At 44.3% G+C, this 14,900-nt stretch overlaps 1 protein-coding gene across 2 annotated transcripts in view; it reads right to left on the bottom strand.

Moving 5' to 3' along the window:
* Positions 1–14,900, bottom strand: part of LOC144783023 (cytochrome P450 2G1-like) — a 278,934-nt gene that overhangs the window by 195,580 nt on the left and 68,454 nt on the right. For both annotated transcript variants that reach the window (XM_078662211.1, XM_078662212.1), the window contains exon 4: positions 11,896–12,048. In XM_078662211.1, coding sequence (XP_078518337.1) covers positions 11,896–12,048 — 153 coding nt within the window. The remainder of the gene's footprint in view (positions 1–11,895; positions 12,049–14,900) is intronic.

The following is a 14,900-nucleotide window of genomic DNA, read 5'->3' as shown; positions in this document are numbered from 1 at the left end:
CCTTCTCTTGACCCTTTTGGGGCCCAAGGACCCCAGCCCACGGGGCCTGAGCCATTTGAAAAAAAGGAAACATTTAAAAGGGAGGGGGCTGTGTGGCACCCGCCTGAGGCGGATTAAGGCCCTGGGGACCCCACCCCCCTGGGCTAGGCCTTTGTCTTTTTTTTTAAAAATCGGCCCTCTCCACAGGCCGATTTTCACCTGGGGACCCCATCTCCTAGGGTTTGGCCTCTGGTTGGGGACCACCGGGGAGCCCCAATGACACGGCGGTCCCTGCCGGCTCCCTGCCTCCTGCGGGAGCCACCATTACTTTTGGCCAGAGGGAACTCCTAACATGCAGCTTCCTATGCCCAAAGCAATTCTGCTTCGCTTCATGAAAGTGAGAGCAGTTTTTCTGCCCTTGCTTCCAAGAAGGGAAGCAGAAGTTTGCTATGGCATGGCGGGAGCAGTGTTTTTTTTTAAATCAGCAGGATGCCCAGACCCTACACTTTTTTGGGCCCTTGGGGTCCCTGTCGGACCCCTGAGCAGGTCTAGGGTTTCAGGGTGTTTCTACTCTGCCCACTTTTCTTGTTGTTTTGCCTTTTTTTCTTGTGACTTGGATGAACCGAGTCACAAAATGGCTACCAACACTTCCTGGTTGGAGTGGTTGGCAAACAATCAGAGGCACGGATCCTTCGCGGCAACCAGATATTAATATTTGTAAATATATTCATTTCTCGGTAACTACGGAACAGATTTACACCATTTAACAAAAAGAGTGCACTCTGGACCAAGAACTACCTTTCTGCCAGTTTTGGTGTAATTCCTTTCGGCAGTTCAGGCAATAGCTGCATCAACAGTTTCCTCTTGTTGTTTTTGTTAAAATATACATTTGATTATATTTTATTTTTTATAAATAAATGTTAATATTTAATATGTGTTTATTTTTATATTTTAATTTGTAGATTTTAAAATTGATATTTAATACAACTATATGATTGCTAACTCAATTTTTTTTATATTTGTCTACTTACATTTTTAAGTAAAGGGAGTCAATATTTTTGTATCCTATTTTGTTCCTGATATTTTATACATTGATATTTTTGTGGTCAATATTCTGTCAGTGAACCGTTTGAGAATACCGAAAGTAATACACTTACCCAAAAGTGTAACTTACCTTTGTGAACCAGGCCCATTGTCTTTTTACTAGCTAACTAATTAAAATAAAGAGATATATCTTCTCTCTATTTTTATTTTCCAGTGTTCAAAAGGAAGATCACTGAATGTTTGTGATCCCCAGCTTTCACCATGGAGTGAAATGCGCATTTTGTGCAGTGTGATTATATATTGTTCTCTACTTCCAGGATTATGGCCTCATTAGTTTACTTAGGGCGAACAAATCCCTTTTTGTACCGCTTTGGTCGCCATAAGTGTGCCACGGTATGCTCAGACGTGAGTCCCTTGCTCACTTTGCCACTGGATTCAAGCAAGCCGGGCTGAAGACGGCTGTAATGCCAGAAACCGGTCCTCGGAAGCTTGTTTCCGGTCCAGGGAAGGCATGGCTTGGCAGTTCGGGCTGGACTGTTCCCATGAGGCACAGGAGCAGACTGATTTGCATATAGCCATGTCTTAACTGGAGTGGCAGAGTGGGCTAAAGAACGGTGATGGATCAAACCCAGATCTTTTGACTGGGTGTGAGTGTATGATTGGTTCAGATGCTCCGTCCATCACCACCCCCTTTTGTACCGCTTTGGCCGCCATAAGTGTGGCAGGGTATGCTCAGACGTGAGTCCCTTGCTCACTTTGCCTCTGGATTCAAGCAAGCCGGGCTGAAGACGGCTGTAATGCCAGAAACCGGTCCTCGGAAGCTTGTTTCTGGTCCAGGGAAGGCATGGCTTGGCAGTTCGGGCTGGACTGTTCCCATGAGGCACAGGGTCAGACTGATTTGCATATAGCCATGTCTTAACTGGGGTGGCAGAGTGGGCTAAAGAACGGTGATGGATCAAACCCACATCTTTTGACTGGGTGTGAGTGTTTGATTGGTTCAGATGCTCCATCCATCACCACCCCCTTTTGTACCGCTTTGGCCGCCATAAGTGTGGCAGGGTATGCTCAGACGTGAGTCCCTTGTTCACTTTGCCTCTGGATTCAAGCAATCCGGGCTGAAGACGGCTGCAATGCCAGAAACCAGTCCTCGGAAGCTTGTTTCTGGTCCAGGGAAGGCATGGCTTGGCAGTTCGGGCTGGACTGTTCCCATGAGGCACAGGGTCAGACTGATTTGCATATAGCCATGTCTTAACTGGGGTGGCAGAGTGGGCTAAAGAACGGTGATGGATCAAACCCAGATCTTTTGACTGGGTGTGAGTGTTTGATTGGTTCAGATGCTCCGTCCATCACCACCCCCTTTTGTACCGCTTTGGCCGCCATAAGCGTGGCAGGGTATGCACAGACGTGAGTCCCTTGCTCACTTTGCCAATGGATTCAAGCAAGCCGGGCTGAAGATGGCTGTAATGCCAGAAACCGGTCCTCGGAAGCTTGTTTCCAGTCCAGGGAAGGCATGGCTTGGCAGTTCGGGCTGGACTGTTCCCATGAGGCACAGGGTCAGACTGATTTGCATATAGCCATGTCTTAACTGGGGTGGCAGACTGGACTAAAGAACGGTGATGGACCAAACCCAGATCTTTTGACTGGGTGTGAGTGTTTGATTGGTTCAGATGCTCCATCCATCACCACCCCCTTTTGTACCGCTTTGGCCACCATAATTGTGGCAGGGTATGCTCAGAGGTGAGTCCCTTGCTCACTTTGCCACTGGATTCAAGCAAGCCGGGCTGAAGACGGCTGTAATGCCAGACACCGGTCCTCGGAAGCTTGTTTCCGGTCCAGGGAAGGCATGGCTTGGCAGTTCGGGCTGGACTGTTCCCATGAGGCACAGGGTCAGACTGATTTACATATAGCCATGTCTTAAGTGGGGTGGCAGAGTGGGCTAAAGAACGGTGATGGATCAAACCCAGATCTTTTAACTGAGTGTGAGTGTTTGATTGGTTCAGATGCTCCGTCCATTACCACCCCCTTTTGTACCGCTTTGGCTGCCATAAGAGTGGTAGGGTATGCTCAGACGTGAGTCCCTTGCTCACTTTGCCACTGGATTCAAGCAAGTCAGGCTGAAGACGGCTGTAATGCCAGAAACCGGTACTCGGAAGCTTGTTTCCGGTCCAGGGAAGGCATGGCTTGGCAGTTCGGGCTGGACTGTTCCCATGAGGCACAGGGTCAGACTGATTTGCATATAGCCATGTCTTAACTGGGGTGGCAGAGTGGGCTAAAGAATGGTGATGGATCAAACCCAGATCTTTTGACTGGGTGTGAGTGTCTGATTGGTTCTGATGCTCCGTCCATCGCCACCCCCTTTTGTACCGCTTTGGCCGCCATAAGTGTGGCAGGGTATGCTCAGACGTGAGTCCCTTGCTCACGTTGCCACTGGAGTCAAGCAAGCCGGGCTGAAGACGGCTGTAATGCCAGAAACCGGTCCTTGAAAGCTTGTTTCTGGTCCAGAGAAGTCATGGCTTGGTAATTCGGGCTGGACTGTTCCCATGAGGCACAGGGTCAGACTGATTTGCATATAGCCATGTCTTAACTGGGGTGGCAGAGTGGGCTAAAGAACGGTGATGGATCAAACCCAGATCTTTTGACTGGGTGTGAGTGTTTGATTGGTTCAGATGCTCCGTCCATCACCACCGCCTTTAGTACCGCTTTGGCTGCCATAAGTGTGGCAGGGTATGCTCAGACGTGAGTCCCTTGCTCACTTTGCCACTGGATTCAAGCAAGCCGGGCTGAAGACGGCTGTAATGCCAGAAACCGGTCCTCGGAAGCTTGTTTCCGGTCCAGGGAAGGCATGGCTTGGCAGTTCGGGCTGGACTGTTCCCATGATGCACAGGGTCAGACTGATTTGCATATAGCCATGGCTTAACTGGGGTGGCAGAGTGGGCTAAAGAACGGTGATGGATCAAACCCAGATCTTTTTACTGGGTGTGAGTGTTTGATTGGTTCAGATGCTCCGTCCATCACCACCCCCTTTTGTACCTCATTAGGCATAAGTACAGACTTGGAGTGCTTCTTATTTACACAATGGTGGTGGTGTGGAATCATCAGTGAATGCCAGGTTTTTGCAAACCTTCTCTTCGCTCCATAAATAATTAGTCGAAAAACACAAACATTGGTAACCAAGTACTTGCTAGTAATACAGAACTGTGGCAGAGTGCATGGCTGGGATTTCATATGTCGGTGCTTTTCCTAAAAGTAAGTATTATGTCATTACGTAAGTCAGGTATCTTTGTCATCATGCTTCTTTGTTTGAATTATTTTTTAGACGCTTGACTGAAAACAATTGTAGTTGTTTGACTCTAATTTGAGGTCAATACTTGTGGGTAATACAATGCAGTGGCATTTATATTTTAATTTGTAGATTTTAAAATTGATATTTAATACAACTATATTATTGCCAACTCAATTTTTTATTTTTATTTTATATTTGTCTACTTACCTTTTTAAGTAAAGGGAGTCAATATTTTTGTATCCTATTTTGTTCCTTGATATTTTATACATTGATATTTTTGTGGTCAATATTCTGTCAGTGAGAGATACCTTACGAGAGCTGGGGGCAAAACATGGCGGGCGGCTAGGAGCGGGTCGCGGGTGTTCCGAATAGTGGTGGTGCGCGCGGCCTGGTAAAAAGCGTTTTTTCGCGGCTTTTCTTGGCGTATGTTAATGCTTACCTGGTTGTGAGCAGCTTTTGAGGTTTTGCGGTTTTTGTTTTGGAGTTTGGCGTTTGGGACGAGTCTCGGCGGTGTATGGCGGCCAGGGAGGCTGAACACGTCCGTGACTGGAGCGAGGAGAAGGTGGAGGCGGGACAAGAGGTATCAGCGGCGGCGGGAGACCGGGAGACCTGACTCGAGCAGCTGGGGCAGAGCAGCACACAAGTGGGGGAGAGGTCGTAGGGCTGCAGCACAAATTAGTTACAGAGCCACTGGAGGGCGAGGAAGGGGGGCTATTACAGCTCCTTTGGATACCAACAAAAACGAAGGTACTGTTGCTGTTGCTGATATTCCCCTTAAAGAAGATCAAGTGGGTCGAGGTGACTTGGCTGAGGCAGCCGCTTTAGTTATATCAGGGTACAAGTCAAGGAGTGCAGGAAGGGGTGGTGGGGAGAAGGTACCCTCAAAACATAGTGCACCCCCTATAGGTAAAAATAAAAGCCCACAAGAAATAAAAATTAAAAAAATACAAAAGAAAAAGAATAATACCAACCAGTGCAGCAAGGTAGGGAAAAATAGTGTTTTGGATTGGAAAGTTAAGACAACTCCTTCGCTAAACTCTTACTTTAAAACCGTACCAAAGACGCTGATATTGAGACCTAAGTCTATACAAATTAGTCAGAGTACGGAGGTTGAGGAGGGTAGACGTCAGGCTTCCAGTGTTGTCGATTTGCAAGGCTTTCATTTGAGTCCCAACCGCTATCAGGCTCTCTCACTAGATATGGATGTTCCGGTACAAAATGTACAGGATAAAAAGGAACTAGAAGAGGCAGAAAAATCTAGTACCCTTCAGCCAAATTATCTAGGAGAAGAAACAGTGGCATTAATGAGTGTTAACCCTGATCATGACCAGAATTCTTTTGATAACGAAGCTGAGGGAGACAATCCAGATCTGCCTGTAATTGCCCTTCTCCAAAAATTAGATATGAATATGCACAGGGGCTTTGAGATTTCAAAAGGGAATCAAGAAAGTATACGGGCCTCCTGTAGTATATTAGAGGCAAAGTTTAATGAGTTAAGTTCCCGTACAGAGCGGCTAGAGGAGGAGGTTACAGAGGTACTGGAGGTTTTGGCAGATAATTATAAGGAAATTTAAGAAATCAAGTTTAGAGAAAGGGCGCAAGAAGATAGAGTGGAACGGCTTAAGAACATGCAGAGAAGGAATAATTTAAAAATGTTGAAATTGCCGGAAGGGAAAGAGGGCTCAGATATTAAGAAATATGTTGTCCATCTTCTTAAATCTGAATTAGAACTTGAGGAGGATAAGGAACTAATTCTTGCAGATATTCAGAGGGTCCATCGTGATCCCTTTAGGCTGAATCAAAACCGTCCAAAGCTGAGGAAATTTTTTGTTCATTTCTTGACATGTAATCTGAAAGAAAAAATGTTATCGGTAGCTCTCAAAACGAAAAATATCCTGGTAGATGGAGCAAAAGTCGAATAAGATCCGATTTATCGCCAGTTACAGCCAATAGACAATGGGAGCTAGGCAAGCGGATGGACTCTCTCAGGAGTTTGGGTGCTACGGTCCAACTCAAGTTTCCGGCATTTTTGAAAGTCATGAACAGGAAGCCTTCATTTCGGATGGTGGAAGAAGTGGATACTTTCATTCAGCAATGCCAAGAGATGGAAAAGGAGGCGAGCATGTAATTCTAAGGTAGACTGAAGTATAGCTGTTAGAGCCACTGTGCTATATAGAATTTGGGATGGAGTTAGTTAGTTAGCACCACCACTGTAGGCACCCTAAGGGCCTTACGCCTTGGGTAAGATGGATGGGTTTTCCAGTGGAGGAGAGGGGGGTAGGGGGTTGGGTAGGGGAGGGAGAGGGTAGGGGAGAAAATAAAGAAAAAATTCTTCAGAGGCCTAGCCGTCACCTGGTTGTGTGGAACAACATGTTTTGAGTTTCATGAGTGGGGCTAGTGCAATAGAAATTACGTTCTTTTCATGGAATGTTAATGGGTTACGTGTAGCTTCCAGGAGAAAGATTATTTTAAGATATCTTGAGGATTCAGGGGCCCAGATTATCATTTTACAAGAGACGCATTTAACTGCTACCGAAAGTAAGGACATTTTTTTCAACTCAAAGGTGGGTTGCCCATTCGTTTTTTACCCCTCAAACTATAGTTACAAAAGGGGGGACGATTTTGGTTAGGCAGGGAGTGAACTTTATTATGGAATCTCTAAAGGCTGATGTAAAAGGGAGATGGCTGATTTTGAAAGCAAAAGTAGTAGGTGAAATGCTGATTATTATCGGGTACTATGGTCCTAATCGGGATGATGATGGGCCCCTAGGTGAGCTAGATAGGGAAGTATTAGGACTTGAAGGGAAAATAATTCAGGTAGGAGATTTCAATACAGTAATGGATAATAATTTGGACTGGTCAGAAAAATCTAGAGGGCTGGTAAATCCTAAAATGGCTAGTCGAGTTAGGCTGTTGACCAATCAGTATGGGCTCTGTGATATCTGGAGGCTCAAGTCAGGCCAGCAGCGGGGCTACACATACTATAATAAAAAATATACTCATAGTTCCCGAATAGATTATTTTTTGCTTGATCTTAGACTAAAAGATGCTGTGAGGTTAGTGGGACACGTTGGTGTCCACATTTCAGACCACTCAGCTATTATACTGATTATGAAAGTAAAGACGGGCGGTTTGGATTCGGTCTGGAGATTAGATCAAACAGTTCTTCTAGATCAGGAAAGCCTAAAAGTGGTGAAAGAGGAGCTGGAAGTTTTCCTTTAAAAATACATGGGTACCGCAAAAATTGAGATAGTTTGGGAAACTTCTAAGGCTTTTCTAAGAGGGAGGTTGGGAGCTCTAGGCGCAAAGAAGCGGAGAAGCTATCATAGTAAAGTGTTAGAATTAGAGGAAAACATTTGCCTGAGTGAAGCAGAGATTATAACTTGTGGTGAATTGGCAATGCAAGAGCAGATAGTACAAGGCCTGGCAGAGCTGAAAACCGAATTAATGGTAGTATTAGCCCACATAACTAGGGAAAAATGGGAAGCTAGTCAACTGGCCCACTTCAGCTATGGGGAGGGGTGTAGCAAACTTCTAGGATGGAAGGCAAAGAAAGATCGAGTCCGCAATTTCATTAAAGAAGTCAAACTTCCAGAATCAGATGTCACCATCTCAGATAGTAAGGAAATTGAAGATGCCTTTTTTGACTATTTTTCTGAGGTATATAGGGAAGATTTGAACCCTGATGTTTCAGCAATTAAGGGTTGGTTACAACTTATAGATCCACTCTCAGTTGACCTCAAGCAGGTTTTAAATAGCGAAATATCTATAATGGAGGTTGAAAGGGCCATAAAACTGGGAAAGAGAGGGAAGGCTCCTGGCCCAGACGGCCTCCCGGTTGAGGTATATAAAACTTTGATAGGTAATATTGCCCCAATTATGACTCAGCTATTTAATAACATTTTCCAGGGGAATGAGAACCTGCCTGCCTCGTGGAATGAGGCAAACATTATTTTAATTTCAAAGCCTGGAAAATCTCCTAAATATCTCGACTCTTACAGGCCAATATCGCTATTAAATTGCGATTATAAACTTTTTGCAAAAATAATGGCCGATAGGCTGAGTCTTGTTATCCCAAAAATAGTACATGACGATCAGAAAGGGTTTATTAAGGGCAGACTTCTAAAAGAACTTACTTTTTCACTAATAGGCGCCATAGATATGGCAGCAGTCTATAAACTTCCCTTGGCGGTGATAGCACTCGATCCCGCTAAGGCGTTTGATCGAGTGAATTGGTCTTTTTTAAAGGCCCTTCTAGGTTATCCTAATTTAGGGACTTGTTTTACTAATTCCTTGTTATCTTTATATCAGTCACCTACTTCTAAAGTACTTGTAAATGGGATCCTGGCCCAGTCTATTAAGGTGATGCGTGAGACACGGCAGGGGTGCCCGCTGTCGCCTTTGTTGTTTGACCTGTACATGGAACCCCTGGCCTGCAGGATTAGAAATGCAGAAAATATCCCCCCCCCCTTTGTCGTGGAGGGGTGGTCAAAAAAAATAGGCCTATACGCAGACGACACAATCATCTACTCTTCTAAATTGCAACAGTCAATGCAAGCCCTACTAGAATTAACTAAAGAATTTGGGTCTCTCTCAGGGTATGAGATAAACGAGGATAAGACTGAGATTATGTCATGGAATTTAGACACAGAAGGGGTAGTATCCAAAGCAGAGATGAGATATCTGGGAACAAGGGTTACACATAACATTGAAGAGCTTACTAAAACTAATTTCTGGAAACTTAAGAGTGAAATTACCACTATTTTACGAGGTTGGGTGCACCTACCACTTTCCCTGTATGGTCGAACGAATTTGGTCAAGATGGTGATCTTGCCAAAATGTACTTTTCTGTTTGAAACAATTCCTCTGGCATTTAAAAAGGTCTGGTTAAAGAAGTTACAGAGTGAGATTAGCTCCTTTATTTGGGCCTCAAAGGGATCCCGCGTATCTTGGAAAAAGCTACGAAGAAAACTTGTTAAGGGGGGACTTGCGGCCCCGGATTTTGAGTTGTATTTTTGGGCTTTTGAGTTAAAAAACTTTAGAGTGCTGTTAGGGGTTCCGACGGGCTCATCGTTTGGAAAAATGTTTGCTGCGATGCTTAAGAGTAGCAAATACAAAAAATATGGTTTTTTGTGTAAATTTGCTGAACCAAGGTTTTTTAAAAAAGTAAGACTCAAGACTTTGCATGAGGTGGCAGAGCTCTGGTTTAAAATCAGGAAGGTATTTAAAATTCCGTATTATGGATACATGTCTCCAATCTGGGATGCTCCAGGGTCGCCTCTTTGGACCAGAGATGTAATGGCTATTCCTTTGAGAATGGCGGGTCTTGAACGTTGGGGGGACCTATTTCCAGATGGAAAGCTGATTGCTTGGGGCTTAGGCGAGGTATTGTGGGGCCGAAGTTTCTCAAAATTTAAATACCTGCAAATTCATAGCTGGGCAAGTAAATCGGAAAATGTTATTGGAATCCAGAATGAGCTTGAAGAAAAACTTTTTGCAGCTGTCTCCTACAAAAAAGAAGTCGCTTTATGGTATTGGTCGATACTCGAGATGGCAGACGGCCCATTTACACTTCCTGAGGCCCTGCGGGGAGGTTGCTTGCCGGATATCGCCACCGAGAACAAATGGCAAGTAACTATGGCTATGCTATAGAAAACAGTGAAATCTGCAAACTTAAGGCGGAATCTTTTATTTACAATCCACAGGCATATTGGTCGCCTTACAGACTCTCATAACTCAAGAATGGCGGTCTGGTGGAATGTCCGAAGTGTAAAAGCCTAAACGAGGATGACCTGCATATGTTTGTGGAATGTCCGAACATTAAAGAGTTTTGGGAGGAAGTAAGGAACTGCCTGGCACAAGCTTCAGGCAAGAGGATTAAGGTAAGCCGTGAGCTGATAATAACTGGAAGATACGATTTGCAAAGTAAGGGGAGCGATGATATAGCCATGCTTGTTTTTTATGGTATCTTGTTGGCACGGAGGGAACTATGCAAATTATGGGTCTCCCCACTTTCCCCCACAATTTTGGACTGGGTACGTGTCATGAGACTTACTGCTAAATTGGACACCTTGGATCAAACCAAGAAAAGGCGGAGTTTTTGGGCACCTTTTATATTATATTTTGGGTGAGGGGCTTAATAATTAGGTTGAGAACAGCTATTGAAAAATATTAATCCAATGATTAAGGCCTTGGCCTAGCGCACCGGCGATTGTTTCTGTATAGGAAACAAGTGGATACGGTAGTGGTGCTCTAGATAAGAGGGTCTCTTGCTTGATATGAGTCCCCTCGTTTGAAAATGATTTGATTTGATTTGAAAATAATTTATAGAGCGCGGCTAACACCATTAGGTTTCTTGGCGCTGTGCTGGGGCGTAGAGAAAAAGATGGGAAACAAAATCTAAGGGTATGAAATAGTAAAGAGGAAAGTTTTAAGAAGTGATCTGAAACCAGAGTATGAAGGTGCAAGTCTGAGGGAAAGTGGGAGGGAGTTCCAGAGGGATGGAGCCAGAAGAGAAAACCTCAGGCCCCCATGTTTTTTCCTCGTTGATAGTAGTGTTGCACAAGCCTTTGTTACCATAGCTGATAAATGAGATAAAAAGCCCTAGGGCGGCATCGTTTTTGGAAAGGGTGGCAGAATGGCCAATGAGGATAAAAAAAACAAGAAAAAAAAATATTCTGTCAGTGAACCGTTTGAGAATACCGAAAGTAATACACTTACCCAAAAGTGTAACTTACCTTTGTGAACCAGGCCCATTGTCTTTTTACTAGCTACCTAATTAAACTAAAGAGATATATCTTCTCTCTATTTTCATTTTCCAGTGTTCAAAAGGAAGATCACTGAATGTTTCTGATCCCCAGCTTTCACCAAGGAGTGAAATGCGCATTTTGTGCAGTGTGATTATATATTGTTCTCTATTTCCAGTATTATGGCCTCATTAGTTTACTGGCAGACTTGGAGTACTTATTTACACAATGGTGGTGGTGTGGAATCATCAGTGAATGCCAGGTTTTTGCAAACCTTCTCTTCGCTCCATAAATAATAAGTCGAAAAACACAAACATTGGTAACCAAGTACTTGTTAGTAATACAGAACTGTGGCAGAGTGCATGGCTGGGATTTCATATGTTGGTGCTTTTCCTAAAAGTAAGTAAATTATGTCATTATGTAAATCAGGTATTTTTGTCATCATGCTTCTTTGTTTGAATTATTTTTTAGACGCTTGACTGAAAACAATTGTAGTTGTTTGACTCTAAATTGAGGTCAATACTTGTGGGTAATACAATGCAGTGTCATGGTGCATGGCTTGGATTTCTTATGTTGATGCTTTTACTAAAAATAAGTAAATTATGTCATTACGTTATTCATGTATCTTTTTCACGTTTCATTATTTGAATTGATTAGGTGCTTGACTAGAAGCGATTGTAGTTGTATGACTATATTGTATTAATTATTGTATTCACCAATAATGCTTGCCTTTACTTAACTTTGCAAAGTGATAGAATGATAACATGGATGCAATTTTGTATGTATCCATTGTAACACCTGCAATATAGTAAGGGTATACCCAGGGAACCAAAGATTCTTTACCTTTATTTGCCATGATCTCATCCAACATGCACTTGGCTTCTTCTTGAATGCGTTGCTCAATACTTTTCTTCCCCATTCCAAAATTCCTTAAAGTAGTAAGTGAAAAACGACGTAACTTCTGCCACCGTTCAATGTTATTAGTGAAAGCAAACCCTAAAGGCAAAAAGCAAATTAAAATAATCAGAGGAACACAGCTCAGAATGTGATTTCCAGACCCCCCAGGATATAGCGGCATGGATAAGCAAATTTAGCTGCACAAATATGGAAATTTAGCGGCACAAATATGGAAATTTAGTGGCACAAATATGGCAAATTAGCAGCATTTTTGCGGCACTTTCTTTTACTCATTATCATTCATTTTCAGCCTTAAATCAATGGAAACTGTTTTCACAGAGTATTCCACTTTGAAATAGGCAACCTGGGATATGGAACAGAGGAAGCAGCCCACAGGTGAAGGCTGGTATCCCTTGGAAATGAAATCCTCCATTTGCTTTAGTATAGGTTCTGAGAAGCTCATCAAAGATGGCCTGGTAGCATCCCATAGGAAATGGCATTCCAGAACCTACAAACCAGGCATCAGGCTTTCTGTGTCTCAGGTCTTTTACTTTCCTTCCAGGCGTGTGGATCTTGGCCAATGGGTATTGACTGAAGGAAATACCACCACAAAACCAGGTTCTGTGGGCCAATTTGGCGGGCTGTCGAACTGCCACCAATACGGTTTCTGGCTAAACCCCCACAGTCACTCAAAACAACAACGTAAACAGTTTAACCAGCCTGCCAGCAACTCAAGGAGAAAAGAAAGGGGTCCAAAAATGGGATAGTGAAGCAAAAGGGTTTTATTGAAATCAAATATTTGCCTAAGATCACACAATTTCAGCATGGAAGCCACGATTTTATCCAGATTTTCTGGTTTCACTCTGTACAAATCAGCAAGTACGTGGGTATCTATTTGTCTTTCCTTATGTTATGACTTTGTTTTTAGTTTTAACCTCCTAGTGCATTCTTCTGTAGTTTTTTCAATTATAGCTCCAACTTGACCCGAGGTATTGAAGCGCTTCACATGCGCACCAGTCACACTACACAATTAAAACACAAACACATGCATTATTTATAGGCATAGGGAGAATAAGTTACTTGCCCAGAATCACAGGATGACAAAACACTACTGAGGTACTCGGATGCTACTGTGGGCTGTACACAGATACTGACAGCAGAGCAGATAAGGTCTGGCACATCGGGGAAAATCCTGGAGGGTCTGATTAACTGCCAAGCGAGGAGCCTGGCTACCTCACTGAGTCATTGTGCCATCACCAACTGCCAAGCAATGAGTCTGACTACCTCATTGATTCACAATGCATGTACCAATGCCAAGTTTGGAGCCTGGCTACCTCATTGATTCACAATGTCATTCAGTCATAGCGCCATCACCAACTGCAAGCTGAGCTACCTCCATGGGCCTTGGTGTATTCAGCCTTTTCACAGTGCAGTGAAATCTTCATCAGCTACTGAGCCAAGATCTCTCTTGTGACCAAAGCGTTCTTTGTAATAAGCTGACTTCCTAAAATTCGCTATTAATGTGAATAATTTTAAATTACCTACAAAAGGCAGGGCTTTCAATTATTTTCAAGGGCTAAAATATATTGCTTCTTTTTAACTTAAATCTAGTTATGCCGCCATTAATTAACAGTTGCATACAACGGGTGGCAGTTTGGGGGTGATCAAGCAAACCCGGGGTTACACCAAAGCTGCGTCATGGTGAGAGGTAAATCCTCATATATTCATCAGCAGGTAATGATCCGCTAACGTGGCATTCCCAATCAGCTGGTAGACCTGGCAAAAGCATGCACATCAAGGTGCAGCAGCTGGGAGATAACGGGCTGACGTTTAGCATGAGTCATGTCTTAGCAGTGCTGGCTGAAACAAATTTATTTATTATTTATTTATTTAATGGTTTTGTAAAGCGCGTAGTAACTCAATGAGCATCCCAGCGCTGACCTGATTCTCCAAGGGTTTCAGCTGTCTGATGAACTTATGTCTGCGGGAAAAGGAGGGTCTTTAGGGTTTTTCTAAACTGGAGGTAGTTCGGTTCTGTCCTGAGTTTCCGTGGTAGATGGTTCCAATGTTTTGCCGTGTGAACCGAAAAGCGACGGCCACCGGTCTTGGCTTTCCTAACTCTCGGGACTGCGATAAGATTTTCTGCACCGGACCGGAGGTCTCTCTCCGCTTTGTATGGGATTAGGAGTTCTTTGAGAAGGGGGGGACCATTATTGTTGAGGGTTTTATGGGCCAGGCAGAGGGCCTTGAAGACGACCCTTTCTCTGACTGGGAGCCAGTGGAGGGATTTAAGAGCTGGCCTGGCGGAAGATCTTCCTGGTGTGCCCGTGAGTAGGCGGGCGGCGGCGTTTTGGACTTTTTGCAGTGAGTTCAGGGTGGCTTCAGGGGCTCCCAGGTAGATGGAGTTACAGTAGTCTAATCTTGCCAGGATTAGACCCTGAATGAGGAGCCTCCTTGCGGTCTCAGGGAGTAGGGGGAAGACCTTCCTGCAGGCTCTGAGTAGCCCAAAACATGTCCCTGCCGTTTTTTTAGCCTGGGTTTTAAAGCTCATATCCTTCTCAATCCACACACCAAGGCTCTTGACCTCTTCCTTGGGTGTAGGAGGGTCACCTAGGCAACTGGGCCAAAGGTGGGATGGTAGAGACAGCCCCTTGTGGCCCATCAAGAGGATCTCGGTCTTGGACCCATTCAGTTTAAGTGAAGAGAGGTTCATCCATCGGTGGACCTCGGAGAGGCAGCTGTGGAGATCCGATGGGGCGTGGTGGGGATGTGAGAGGGTTACGACCAGTTGAGTGTCGTCGGCTTAGTTGATAATTGATACGCCGAACGAACTGATCCTCTTCTCCAGTGGGGCCATGTACACGTTAAACAACGTGGGGCTCAAGGATGAGCCCTGTGGTACTCCGCACCGGAGGGGGGAGGTGGATGAGCAGCTGTCATTTTCCCGCACC

Source organism: Lissotriton helveticus, chromosome 9 (assembly GCF_964261635.1).
Source record: "Lissotriton helveticus chromosome 9, aLisHel1.1, whole genome shotgun sequence".
Lineage (NCBI taxonomy): Eukaryota > Metazoa > Chordata > Amphibia > Caudata > Salamandridae > Lissotriton > Lissotriton helveticus.
The sequence above is the reverse complement of the archived record's forward strand: the minus strand, read 5'-3'. Positions and strand labels throughout refer to the sequence as shown.